General features: G+C 46.2%; 1 protein-coding gene across 2 annotated transcripts in view; it reads left to right on the forward strand.

The window, feature by feature from the left end:
* RAPGEF1 (Rap guanine nucleotide exchange factor 1) overlaps positions 1-12,842 on the forward strand; it is an 84,144-nt gene that overhangs the window by 38,422 nt on the left and 32,880 nt on the right. For both annotated transcript variants that reach the window (XM_030232359.2, XM_030232360.2), the window contains exons 4-9: positions 40-196; positions 4,630-4,718; positions 5,099-5,251; positions 6,632-6,755; positions 7,994-8,177; positions 8,738-9,253. In XM_030232359.2, coding sequence (XP_030088219.1) covers positions 40-196; positions 4,630-4,718; positions 5,099-5,251; positions 6,632-6,755; positions 7,994-8,177; positions 8,738-9,253 — 1,223 coding nt within the window. The remainder of the gene's footprint in view (positions 1-39; positions 197-4,629; positions 4,719-5,098; positions 5,252-6,631; positions 6,756-7,993; positions 8,178-8,737; positions 9,254-12,842) is intronic.

Here is a 12,842-nt window from a genome sequence, read left to right on the forward strand (position 1 = left end):
TCCTTTTTTTTCTCAACTGCTCCCTCTCCTGCTGTGCAGTTCTGCCATCTCATCCTGCTACAGCCGAGTGTACCAGAGCCTGGCCAACCTCATCCGCTGGTCTGATCAGGTGATGCTGGAGGGGGTGAATTCAGAGGACAAGGAGATGGTCACAACAGTCAAGGATGTCATAAAAGCTGTCCTGGATGGAGTCAAGGTACATGAGACATTGTACATTTTATTACAAAGAGCATGTAATAATGTATTTTAGAAGAGAGCTGTGTAAACTAGACCCCTTCTAGTTTAAACTAGACCTCTTCTAGTGTAAACCAGACCTCTTGTAGTTAACCTCTTCTAGGTTTTTAAGTGCAGGTAAAATATGATGATCCTATTTCTGCCTACAGTAAACTACCCCTTAAATCAGCTCTTCCATAAGTGCTGGTTAAAGACTTGGAGTGCTGGTTAAAGACTAGCACAGTTTGGCTCTGAATGTGAATTTCTGGCATGCTCACCCTGGCATTTGGATGAATTGCAAAAAGCAGTGGATCTTTCTTCAGTATTGCATGAAATTTGCAAGAAGTCATTCCCAGTCTCCCATACAGATTACAAGACGTGGTTTGCACATTTTCTGTCTCAGCAAAATAAAATGAAAATTCTCCCTTGTCAATGCCCACAGAGAATGAAAGACTCCAGCTCCATCTTCTAAGAGAAATTTCAAGGGATTTGTCAGTGATACATCACCACTCTAAGCAGCTGGATTAGGGTGTGGAGCAGGTGATGAGCTAAACTCAGTTTTCTGGAGATTAGTTTTACATTTCTAATGGAAACGTCTAACAGAAACCTTTGTATCCATTGTCAGACCTGCTTGTAGCATTCCCTCCCTGTTCCACCCTGGAAAAGCTGTGGGCTTTCCTCCTGCCTCCCTGGAAGGTTCTTGTACCCATTATTTCTGTCCCAGGCTGTTTCTGGGCTGACCACTCACCTGTCCTAGCACTGTTGGTACAGGTTTGGTTCACCTGGGCTTAGGGCACCAGTGCACAGACTGTCTCATCTCCTGGGAATCTTATTTTGGAAACTGTAGAGGAAGTTCAATCTCTTTCAAGAGCAGGGCTGAATCTAAAGAGGAATGTTTGAATCAACTGCACAAGAAAAATTGGGATAGAGTTTTAGGAGCTGCAGCAGGTGCTTCACCTGGAGTTATGTATCAGGAACAGGTACCTTTCACTGTGCTCAGACTCAGTTTTATTAAATGGAGCCAAATGTAAAAATGAAGTGGATCTCCCAAGCTTTAACTGTCACATTTTCAGGCCTCTTGGTTTGGTGTCTGCATCATCTGGATATTCTTTAATGTCACTCAAACACAGATACTAAAATCTGCTATTACTTTGTGAGCCTTTTAAATAAATATCTTTGAAACAAATCATTTCTAGCACCTAAAGAAGATGGATTTTCTAGGATTATTTTGCACAATATGCTCTTTTAACTTTAAGCTACACATTTTAAAAGTAAAGCTGGTCTTAAATTTGCACAGCAGGAGAGAGGAAAAGAGTTTAGCCTAAAATCTCAGCTGCTGTTAGTCTGGAATTCAGCAGCAATTTGGAGGATGTGAAAATCTGTGCTGTAATTCCCCAGCAAATGGTGAGTTATCACTGACTGAATGTGCACAATCCCAGGAGGGATGTGTTATCCCCAGATCTGGATCAGAGTTGTGTGGTGTCATTGCAGGAGACTTGGACACACAACCTGGGAGTTGTTCTTTGACTTCAAGCCATATTTAAACCCTTGGGACCTGTTGCCTTTCAGCCAGAGCTGTGTCCTCTGCACACTGGGGGAAGCTCTGGGATGAGGAAGGTCTTGGATGTCTGTTCATGAGCCAGCCCAGACTGGGAGCAGCATGGACGTGTCCTTGCAGTGCTGAGCCTGGGCTGTGGAGCCCTGCTCAGCACCATGGCTGTGTCAGTCTCTGCTTTGTTTTTAGACTGAGTTATTTTGGCCTTCCAGTTGGAGCTGGCTCATGTCTGGTCAGCCTTAGAGCAGATGTGTGGCTGTCTGGGTGGATGGGAGAGTATTTGCCCATCCAGAGGGTCAGCATTTGGAAGCAGCATGCTTTCACCTCCTGCACAGCAAGGAACAAAGGTTATTTTAGAAAGGCCTAGCCACATTTGGTGGAAGCAGAACTGAAAAGATGGACACTTCTCTCCACAGCAGAGCCTGTTTTGTTTTTCTGGCAGATCACACAAGATCCACTTCCACATTTCAATGCTGACTTCTTTATTTTCAGAATTAAACATAAAGGAGACTCTTGTTCACCTCTGTTACTTGATATTTTTGATCTCAGGTTTTAGGGCTTTGCTAGGCAAGAAAAAAAAATCCTTGGTTTGATTACATAACTTCTCAAAAATCCATCTCACTGTGGAATTTTCAGCTTGCTGAAGTAGCATAGTTTGTAGAGAGGCTTTAATTATCTCTAATTACTGCTGCAGGAATCTCTTTCCTTGCTGATAAGGAATAGCAAATGTGCATCTGGCTCAGTTGTGTGCACATTACCTCTGTGTGTATGCTGAAGATTTTGGCTTGATTTCCAAATGCTAGTTCTCATTTGGGGATAGCAGAGAGGAGAAACATTCAGGGTCTGGTGATATTTGTCAAAGCTGGAAGGGAAAGTGATCCTCTCAGCTAATTGCAGTTCATGCATTGGTGCCTCCACTGGAAGGTGCTTTGGGTTTTTTCCCTCAGTCCCAATGGTTTGAATAATTCTGAAGATACTTTTGAGCCAAATTGGATTGATTTTCTCCCATTTAAACCTACATTCCCACGTGGTAGACAACTGTGTGTCCATTATGATTGGCAGAATAGGAAAAACTGAGCACGTCAGCCCTGAGTGGATCTCCTCAGCTCTGCTGCAGCACAGCCACCCCCACAGTCTGCAGTGCTGGCCTGGTTTAAGGTGGTGAAGAAAGGTCAGGAGAAGGAGACCTTACACTTTCCCTTCCACAGCCTTCTCAGGGGGATGTTTAAGGAGTATTTTGGCTTTTGGTTTGAATGCCCATACATTTTATTTCCCTTATTGTGCTCCTGGGTGTTTGCAGTCCTTGCTGGCCACTGCCCCAGAGGTCCAAAGGGTCCAACCCTGAGTCTCTTAAAGTGCCTGAGGATCTCCAAAAACCTTTTCAGCAGTGGAATTTTGCCCAGAGGGCAGAAAGGTGGCAATCCATTGAGTCATCACTCAGCCCCATGATGCCAAATGCAGCCAAAAGAGTCAAGTGATGCTGACCCTTCTCAGAACACACTGTTCCTCACCAGGGCTCTCTGTCCCAGAGACAGAGATCCCCATGGACATCTGTTTGTGCTCCCTTTTCCTCCCCGTGTGTGGATGTTCCAGGACAGCTTGTGGAGAGCTGAGTTTTTGGGTAACACAGTGTACTGTGTTGGAGCACCAGCTCACACCAGGAGTGTAAGTAGAGCATGGAGACCAAAGCCAGCTGTGGTGGACACTTGGATGGTGTTTGCTCCTTGTTCCTCTTGTTGTGTGTGTGTTAACCCATGGAATTTCAGCTTTCAGTAGAGCCTGATGTAAAAGTGCCAGAACTGGAGTATTTTCCTTCCTCAGAGGGATGATGGCAGTGACATCCCAGTTGCAATGACATCCCAGTTGCAGCTACTGCACTGAGAGAGCAATGCCAGTTCTTTTCCAAGCTCCACAGACAAGGACACAAAGATGACCCTGGAATGGTGACACTGTACTTCAGGCTGCTTTAAAATAAATAAAATTACCACTGATCCCTTACAGTTTTCTCAGTGTATTGTGCTGGGAAGCCAATAGTGGCAGGAAGCACTGCCAGTTTTCCAGGCTGCCTGTAAGAGGGGCATGTGTTTGTATCTGTGAGCAGGAGATCTATTTGTCAGCCTCAGATATCCATGAAATGTTCTCTCTGTCTTTCTGGTGTGAATGATTGTTGCTTTGACTGCTGACAGACTTAGAGTTCAGGATTATCATGCCCTTATCTCTTTATCCAGAGCCTTATCTGCCTATAACAGATCCACTGCAGTGGCTTCTTGAATGATTAGGTCTTCTGTTGCTAATGTGTTAAAAGGTGGCTTCAGGGGAAGCAGGCCTTTTAATGAAGGTGTTCTCTGTTTAATGTTTGTTGGGCATTTTACTTGCTTTTTGAAACAAATACATTCTTATTTATAAAATATAAAGCAATTATTTAATGTTGGTTTTGGCTAGATGAAGTACTCCACTGGGTAAAACTGTTTTGTACTTAGATCTGTGTATGCAAAGCCAATTTACCATTATCTAGGGTGTTGTGTGGACTGGAGCACAGTTGTGAGACAGAGGAAAGAGGAAGCATAGCAAAAAGACACACATGTGGGTTTGTGCAGAATCCCCATCCAGTCAGGGTAATGAACTTCACTCAGATATTGCCAAAACTTCCTCTGGGTGCAGGCTGCTCCTTAGCAGCTGTTCTGCATCATTTGTGTGGCTCTGCCCCAGACTTAAACCCAGCTCAGCTCTCTCTGTGTCCACACCATCATTAAACCATAACCAAAAGTTTACTGCAGTAGCTTCCCTTTGTGTTCTGGGATGTTTAGGTGCAGCATTCAGCAAATGATGATTATTCTCTTTTTCTTCTCTCCACCCATCAGGAGCTGGTCAGACTCACGATTGAAAAGCAGGAGCATCCCTCTCCCACAAGCCCAGTTAAACCCAGTTTACCAGCATGTAAATCTGACAGGTGGGTCACTGATTTCTTCTGTGGGCAGCACTGATGTAGAAGGGGTAATTTCTGACTGCTGACAGTTGAGTTAAATCATTCAGCTGTTCTTCACAGAGGTGGTGTAGTGTTCTTTATGTAGCCCCCATTCATTTCAGTAGGATCACTAAAAGAGAAAATGCTATGATAGGAAAGACACCAAAATCTGGCAGTGAAGCAACCTTTGTGTCACATGCACACTGAGCTCTGCATAAACATGGAATTCCACCCTGCAGATGCAAATTCTGCCTCCTGCTCTAGGTGTCTGTCTGATAGCACATGATTTAAAATAGGTTTGACTCTGTCAGGGCTGTGTTCCAGCTGTGGTTTGTGATCCACAATCTGTGTTTTGCATGTTGCAGCCCATCAGAACTTCCCCTTACAGACAGAGAAATGGAGATCCTCAACAAAACAACCAACATGACTCAATCCAACGAGCTGCTGACTGACTCCATGGATGAAGAAGTTGCACCTCCTAAACCCCCTCTGCCCAGCATTCGTGTGGCTGAGAACAGGTAACACTGCCCAGCCAGCTGACCAAAGAGCCCCAGTGCCTCTTAGCAGCCTGTTGGTTTTTAAACAATCTTGCAAAATGTGCACAAGAGAGGAGGGTTAGTGTTGCTTTTGAATTTCCAGTCCTCCAGAGCAATTTTTTCCCTGCTCCTGGACTCTGCTTTGTTTTCTGTTCTCTTTTTTTTTTTTTTTTTTTGTGTCTTTTCCTCTCCTTCTTTTTATGTGAGGATAATGCCATGCCCTGATATCCACACATGAGAGGCATCACAAAAATCCATAATAACCTCACATAAAACTGTGTGATTTCCACACTGTGCAAGTGTCTTGGGCTGCAGTATCCCATGGGAAATGTTCCTTTAACCTCAGGGGGCAGTTACCAATCTGTCCTGCACAGCCAGGTTGTTCAGCTTTGCCTATCAGCTTAAGAGTGAAAGCCAAGAGTGTGTGAAAAAAACGCTTGTGCTTGGTTGTTCTTACCCTATTCTAAGAGTAACCACATGAAAGTTTCTATGTTCTATTTTGAGAAGGAAGAGAAAACCCCCAATTTGCAGGTTTGTGTGTGTGTGTTGTTTTTCTTCTCTAGTGCTGGTGCTGATGGCTGGTGTGAAAAATACGTGTTGTGGTAATTTGAAAATGCAGCATCGAGGGCTGTGGCTGACAAAAAAAAATCACATTTCTGTGTATTTTATGAATTCTCAAAGGTTATATAAAAATTTCATGGTAAGTTCCAAGAACAGACTGTGTGTGCTCTTGGGAACTTCTGAGGCTTGATGACTACCAGAATTACGTGTCATTGGAAGCAAAAGCTAAAAGTCAAAGGGTTAAACTCTCACAAATTACTGTAAATGTGGGGGTCTGACACTGATTCATGCCAAAACATGGGGCCCTCACAGTGCACTGTGAAAGCAGCTCTGACCCTTTTGTTCCCTGAAGTTCACCAAGAAAGCAAAGATCAAAAAAAGAGAATTTTCCTGTCCTGTAAATCTGTGAAACTTTGAGCATTTTTCAGATCTGGAAGGTTTGAGGAGGGGGAGGGACTTCTGTGAATGGAAACAATATTTGGGTCAACCAAAACATTTAATTTGGATTTTCACTGCTTTTATTAAGAAATAATTACCATGCTAATTAGCTCCATTAAAAATAATTTTTACAGCAGCATTTGTTTTTGTTTGAGAAATACCAACCTTAAAAAATAAATGACTTAACAGGAGAGTTACCTTACCTGTGAGAGTATTCTTAAATCGGTATTTTTAGTGGATACATTTTGCTGAATAGCTCCTGGCTGACAAAAGCTTTCTGGAAAACATCTTGTGGAGACTCTGAAAATCTTTTTATTTTTCTGGAAAAGTGATGGAAACATCAATTCCTGTTGTGTCTTGCAGCCCTCCACCAGCATTGCCCCCTAAAAAACGTCAGTCGGCTCCTTCCCCAACCAGAGTGGCTGTTGTGGCCCCCATGAGCAGAGCTACCAGTGGCTCCAGTTTACCTGTTGGGATCAACAGACAGGTAATGGCATAACCCCTTTGTGAAAGCCAAGGGGAATGTGCTGTGAGCTGCAGGAAAAGCTCAGGGAGATGCTGAGAGCTGCAGGTCCCTGCTTGTCCCAGGCAGCCTGCAGTGGGAGTGGCAGTGGCAGGAACAGCAGTGTCATAAATAATGTTGGCAGCTTAATTTTTTTTTTTTTTACAGTGTTGTTGTGTTTAATTAACAAATTGCTACAAACTTCGTTGCCTTGAGGGGTGGCAGAGTGTGAGGATGGGAGTGGCTGAGTGTTGCCATGTCAAATAGATCAGGGGACAGCAGCTGGCTGAGCTCCCTGAGATCTCACCAGGGTTTGCTCTGAGTGAGATCAGAAGTCTGTCTTCATCCAGTCACAATTTAAAACATCTTTTAACTCAGGCAGTAGTTTGAGCTACTGCTCTGACCACTGCTGGTGCTTTGGGGAAATTTGTACATTTTCTGGTAGAAAAATGGGGAAGTTGTATGTGTGTTAATCATATTCCATTTCTTGTGCTTGTCTGGGGTTTATGAGGTTGTGAATGGCTGGGTTTGCTTCACCCATTCAGGAACTTACCAGCTCAGCAGTGAGGACCTGAATCATATCAAATTGCACAAAAATCAAATCTTGTCCTCATCCTTAAAGCCTCAGCTCTGGCTTAGGGAGCCTCTACAGTCATTTGGCTGACTCAGATAAAGCTGTGGCTGCTCTTCAGCTGAAGCTACAGTCACACTAAAGTTGTTCTGATGGAGTGGGGATAGCGAGGGGTTCACTCACAGGTTAATGAGCCTGAGGTGATTTCTGAAATGGGTCCATAGCCACAGGCACACAGGGTTGTACCTCACTGTAGTTTATTTTCTCTTTGTGTGCACCTGAGGTAACCCAGTATTTGCTAAAGGCTCAGGTATGCCATGAGAGATCTTGCAGTGTCATTCCCTTGTCTCAGTGTTGGGACAGGCAGACACACATAGCTGGGAAGAACTTGGTCATCTTCTCAGCATCTCTAAAGTCCAGTGTGGGCCACAGCAACCCCTACTTGAAATCAAGAACACACAGAGCTCCCTGGCATGGGCTGTTTGCCATGTCAGAGGGTTTCTGTGTTCTCCCTGAGCTTAGAGAGGGCCAGCAGCAGTGATCCCCTCCCCTCCTGGGAGGTCTTTGCTCCTCGAGCTGCATCTCCTCACTAGCGAGCTGCCAAGAGTGATGGTGATTTGATGTCTTTAATTGTTTTATTTTTGTCCTGAAGGATTTTGATGTTGACTGCTATGCCCAGAGGAGGTTGTCAGGTGGAAGCCACTCCTACGGGGGGGAGTCTCCTCGGCTCTCTCCGTGCAGCAGCATTGGCAAACTGAGCAAGTCTGACGAGCAGCTCTCGTCGCTGGACCGCGACAGCGGGCAGTGCTCCCGCAACACCAGCTGTGAAACCCTGGGTAAGGGGGGCTGCTGGGCCCTGGGCCTGCCCTGCCAGCTCAGCTGCAGCAGGGCATGGACTAAATGCACTGCACTTGCAGCTGCTGTCTTGGAGTTGCTGCAGGCGGCTCGGTGCAGAGCTGTTCTGTCAGAGAGGAAAAAGCCCAGGGGAATGTGTTTCCCTTGCTGTAGGTGATGGTTCTCAAACTCAATTCAGATCTCAAGTGGAATGTTTCCTTCATTTCAGCCCTGTCTGCAGAAATTACAGTCCTGGTAGACTTAAAGCAGTGTGGTTTCTACATGCTAGGAAAGTAAATAAAAATATAAATATGACACAAATTATGTCTGCAGATGTCTGCCTATTGAATTTTTGTTATTTGTTTGCTAGTGTAAAGAATTAATTATGAGTTATATGAAGTCTGGATCTTACAGACGGTGTAAAAAGATGGTCCCAGCTGCGAGGAAGTTCCACTCTGATTAAAATGAACTGATTAATTAACTGATAGAATGGGAGGGACAGAACTGAGAAGGGCTAAACAGTAAAAGAGAGAAACTAATACATCATCCTCTGTTTACCCAGATCAATCAGATCACTATGATCCAGACTATGAATTCCTGCAGCAGGACCTCTCCAACACTGATCAGATACCTCCTCAGGGGCCCAGTGTCCTCAGCCCATTGCCAGAGTCCTTGGGTGAGTCTGGCTCCCCTTTCCATGGACACACTTTCCAGCTCCCGCAGGGCACCTCCCCTCCAGTGGAACTCTGCAGCCTCTCAGGAGCAGCACAGCCAACAGAGACTCCCCCAGCTTTACCAGAGAAGAAGAGGAGGAGTGCAGCCTCCCAGACTTCAGACAGCTCAGGCTGCAGGGTGTCCTACGAGAGGCACCCGTCCCAGTACGACAACATCTCCGAGGACGACCTGCAGAGCGCCGTCCTTGTCCCCTCCATGCCCTTCACGCCCTTTGCTGCTGTTCTGCCCTTCCAGCAAGGAAACTCTTCAGCACCAGTGGAATTCATTGCTGATTTTGCTGCTCCAGATTCGAACAGTGACCCAGAAAAGCCGCCACCTCTGCCAGAGAAGAAAAACAAACACAGTAAGCAAGTTTCTGTCTGGGGTTTATTTTTTACCTTGCAGTTGTTGTGCTTCTGAGGTCACTAAGTAATGGGGATCGTGGTGATGCTCTTATTGGAGTCTGAGTGTCCAAAGCAGTTGGTCAATGTCAAAGTCATGGAGGGGAAATCTCAGTGCTGTGATGGGCAGGCAGTGATTCCTGGGGCCAGGACTGATCCAGGCCCAAGGGATCTGGAATCACACAGCATCTTCATTACTGTGGTGAGGCCATGTTACTTCTCTGTTCACCTGAGTGTGGGTCTTTGAGGCACTCTGCCTTGCAGATCTTTCTGCTCTATTCTCCCTTTTTAAGTCAGTTTCCTCCCCCCCTTCCTCAATTTTGTTTTCCCACTGTAGGGGAGAGTTGGGTCCTCTCCAGGAGCTCAGGGAAAGGGCTGCTTTTCTATCCAAAACCCAGCCCTGCCAGAGCAGTTACTTGGCAATAGGAGCACAGTCACCCACATAGCTGTGCAAGACAACACTATTAACTAGACTCCAGCACTGCTGTTTTGCTACAGGATCTCATTTCCTTTGGATGCCTGAGAATTTCCCACATCATTAAAACAAGCAGCCTCTAAAAGCAAAGGCTCCTGTCCCCAGCCAGACTCCTGGCACACCAGGGCTGACCACATCTCAAGCTCACAACCTTCCTCTGATTTCCTTAATGTTCATGGCTGAAAAATGTGAAACCTCTTGCCAAACAGGCAGCCACAGTGCTGTGCCAGGGAAGGCTGGGGACTGCACAGTGAGATCCAGCAGATATTGGTTTACTGGTCACTGGCTGGCTTTGCAGCTGTGTGTTGCATGAGGAGGTAATGTATACAAGATCTGGAGGAAGAGCATTTCATTGCATGGCTGGCAGCCCAAGAGAAGAGGTGATTTCAAAGAGCTGAGTTGGCTCCTTGCTGCAGTTTATAGACTTCTCACTGAGAATAATTTTTGTCCAGAGAGGTTGTGGACTCCCTGTCCCTGGAGGTGTTCCAGGACAGGCTGGATGGCACCCTGAGCAACCTGGCCTAGTGGAAGGTGTCCCTGTCCATGGCAGGGGCGTTGAAACTGGATTGTTTAAGGTCCCTTCCAACCCAAACCAGTCTAAGATGCTGCAATTCTATGGATCAGGTGAGAGTAAGAGGGGTGTGTGGTGTCAGGGTGTATTCTCTCCATTCCTGTGCAGTGCACTCTGCCAGTCACTTCTTTAAAAATATGCCTTGTCTAAAAGCATTTCCATTATCCCTGAGTGACCAGTCCTCATGAGTTACCCTCAGGGATTTTACTCAGAGCACAAGGCTTGACCCACCTGACAGTGAGGGTCATCCAAGTGTCCTCATATGCAGGAAATCTCTTTTGTTCCTCTCTGGTAATCAAGCAGTTAAAGACACTAAAATCAGCTAAGAAAGAAGCTGAGATGGTTGTTTGTGGACAGCAGAGAGGAAGCAAATGGGCACAAGCAAAGGTGTTACAGCTTGTGCTGTTCAAAATCCTCTCCTGAAGAATGAGCTGCCAGGGGCTGTGATATGGAGCATGTTAGTGCAGGATCAGATCCTCGTGGATCTGCTGTTGCTAATGAGGGATGGCTGTTACCCCACTCAGGCTGGGATGCATGCAGGGAAATGCACCTCTGTGCACATAGGCAGCTGCAGTGCAGGGGAGATTCCTGGGTGAATCTTGGGTGAGGGGAAGTTGGACATTTGAAAGAGAGATCTGAGCTGTTTGCTTGTGTCTTTGAGCCCCATGTCTTTGTTTTCTGGTATCACACAAGATGCCAAAAAGTTGACAAGTTTAAAAGCAATCTGCATTATTGCTTGAGCAGAACTTTAACCTCGGTACCAAGACCTTGTGTGCATTTTCTTTGATGTTGGATTAGAGTTAATTGTAATCTGCCACTATCAGAAATTCTGGGAGTATTGATCAGATTGCATTGTTAGGAGAGGCAGGAGCTGTTACCTAATGTGTTCTCAACTCTGATGATTTGATAAAGCATCCTTGCTGCAAAACTTTTAGGTAGTCCTGGGGCTGCTACCTGACCACTGCAAAAATTTTAGTTGCATTTGTGTGACACTGAGAACTTGTTTTAGGTTGTTTTTACTCCACAGTATATCACACCATGGATTTGTGGTTGCTAGTTGTACTTTTTCAGCATTTAAAAGGCCAGTCAAACATTACTCAGGCTCTGGGGTGACACCCAGGATATTTTTTGCCCAGAGGCTGATGCATGTAGATATTCTTGTGTAATCACACAGGGCTGCTTCTACAACCTCAGCAAGCTCCTGGGATCTGGAGGAAATGCATGGATTTGTTAGAAAGATCCAGAGCTCACACAGATGGGACTTGGTTGTAGTTCCTTTGTTGTGGGTCATCTTTTGGTAGCTGGCAGTAAGTGTTGCAGCAGAGACACTGATGGTCTTTGCTGGTAATACAGAGAAGATCTGCTTGAGTTAACCTTGTGCAGTGCTGTGAGCTGTGCTCAGAGGGACCTCCAAGAGTTGACTTCTGTATAATTTACAGAGAGGAGTGATAGGGCTTTTAGTCTGGCATGAGTTATGGTTATTTTACTGTGCTGTTAGAGCACATGTTACTGTGCTAAGGGCAAATTACTCCAGACTTCTGCTTGAGCACCAGCATCGTGCTCCTGCTGAACAAGACACAGACACGGAACAGCTTCTGCCATTAAGAGCCCAGAGTCAGAAATAACGAGATCCTTTCCCCAAACAGCTTGGAAACTACTGGTGAGGCACTTATTCATGTTTCCCTCCCTGTCAGTGGGAACAAAACACAGCCTGGTGCCCAGTGAGCAGCTGGTATTTAACTGCAGGAACCACGCTGAGGGCAGGCTGGGCTCAGCCAGCGGATAATGCCAGCCCTGTGAGGAGCAGCTCTCCTCCCAGAGGTGACAGCAGCCTCTGCCTCATTGACCTTGACTTCTCCAGTGAGTTGCTGTGTGGTATAGCTTAAGAATGTCCATGATTTTGGCTCTTGCCCATGCACATCAATCTGTTGTGCCTCTGCAGAGCCCAGCTGCCAACAGTGCCAGGGTCAGGCTGGGCTGTCAGGGAGCCCTGCAGGGGGATGCTGGTGTGCCTCACCTTATTGCAGGTGTGCCTTAGTGCTGATCATCTCCTAATAACCCCTTTGGACTCCAGCAGCCACTGGTCCTGTCCTGCAGATGAGTGTTGCTTCCAGGAGAGCTGGCCCTGGGAGAGCAGTACCTGTGACTTCTGCCATATGGGCAGAGCTGGTGTGTGCTGGAAATCCCTGAGCAGCTTTAGCTCCTTCAGAAATGACAGTCAAGGCACTGCAGGCAGATTGCTGGGAAGGTGTTCTAGCCTCAGACTGAGATTTCATGGTTTTTTACATTTCACATATTTTCTGTCTGGGTTAAGAGCTGACATAAACTGGGCATGTGGTGGGAGAGGTTTCTCTCTCACGCCTCCCTTTCTCCTGGGGTGCTGCCTTGAGACTGTCACTCCACCCCAGCTGCTCACTGGGGAGTTGCAGCCCCCATCCCTCCCTCTGCACAGTTGCTGCAGGGCGTGCAGCCTGAGCTGAGCTGCTGATGTAATTTCCCATCTGCT

Source organism: Serinus canaria, chromosome 17 (genome assembly GCF_022539315.1).
Source record: "Serinus canaria isolate serCan28SL12 chromosome 17, serCan2020, whole genome shotgun sequence".
NCBI lineage: Eukaryota > Metazoa > Chordata > Aves > Passeriformes > Fringillidae > Serinus > Serinus canaria.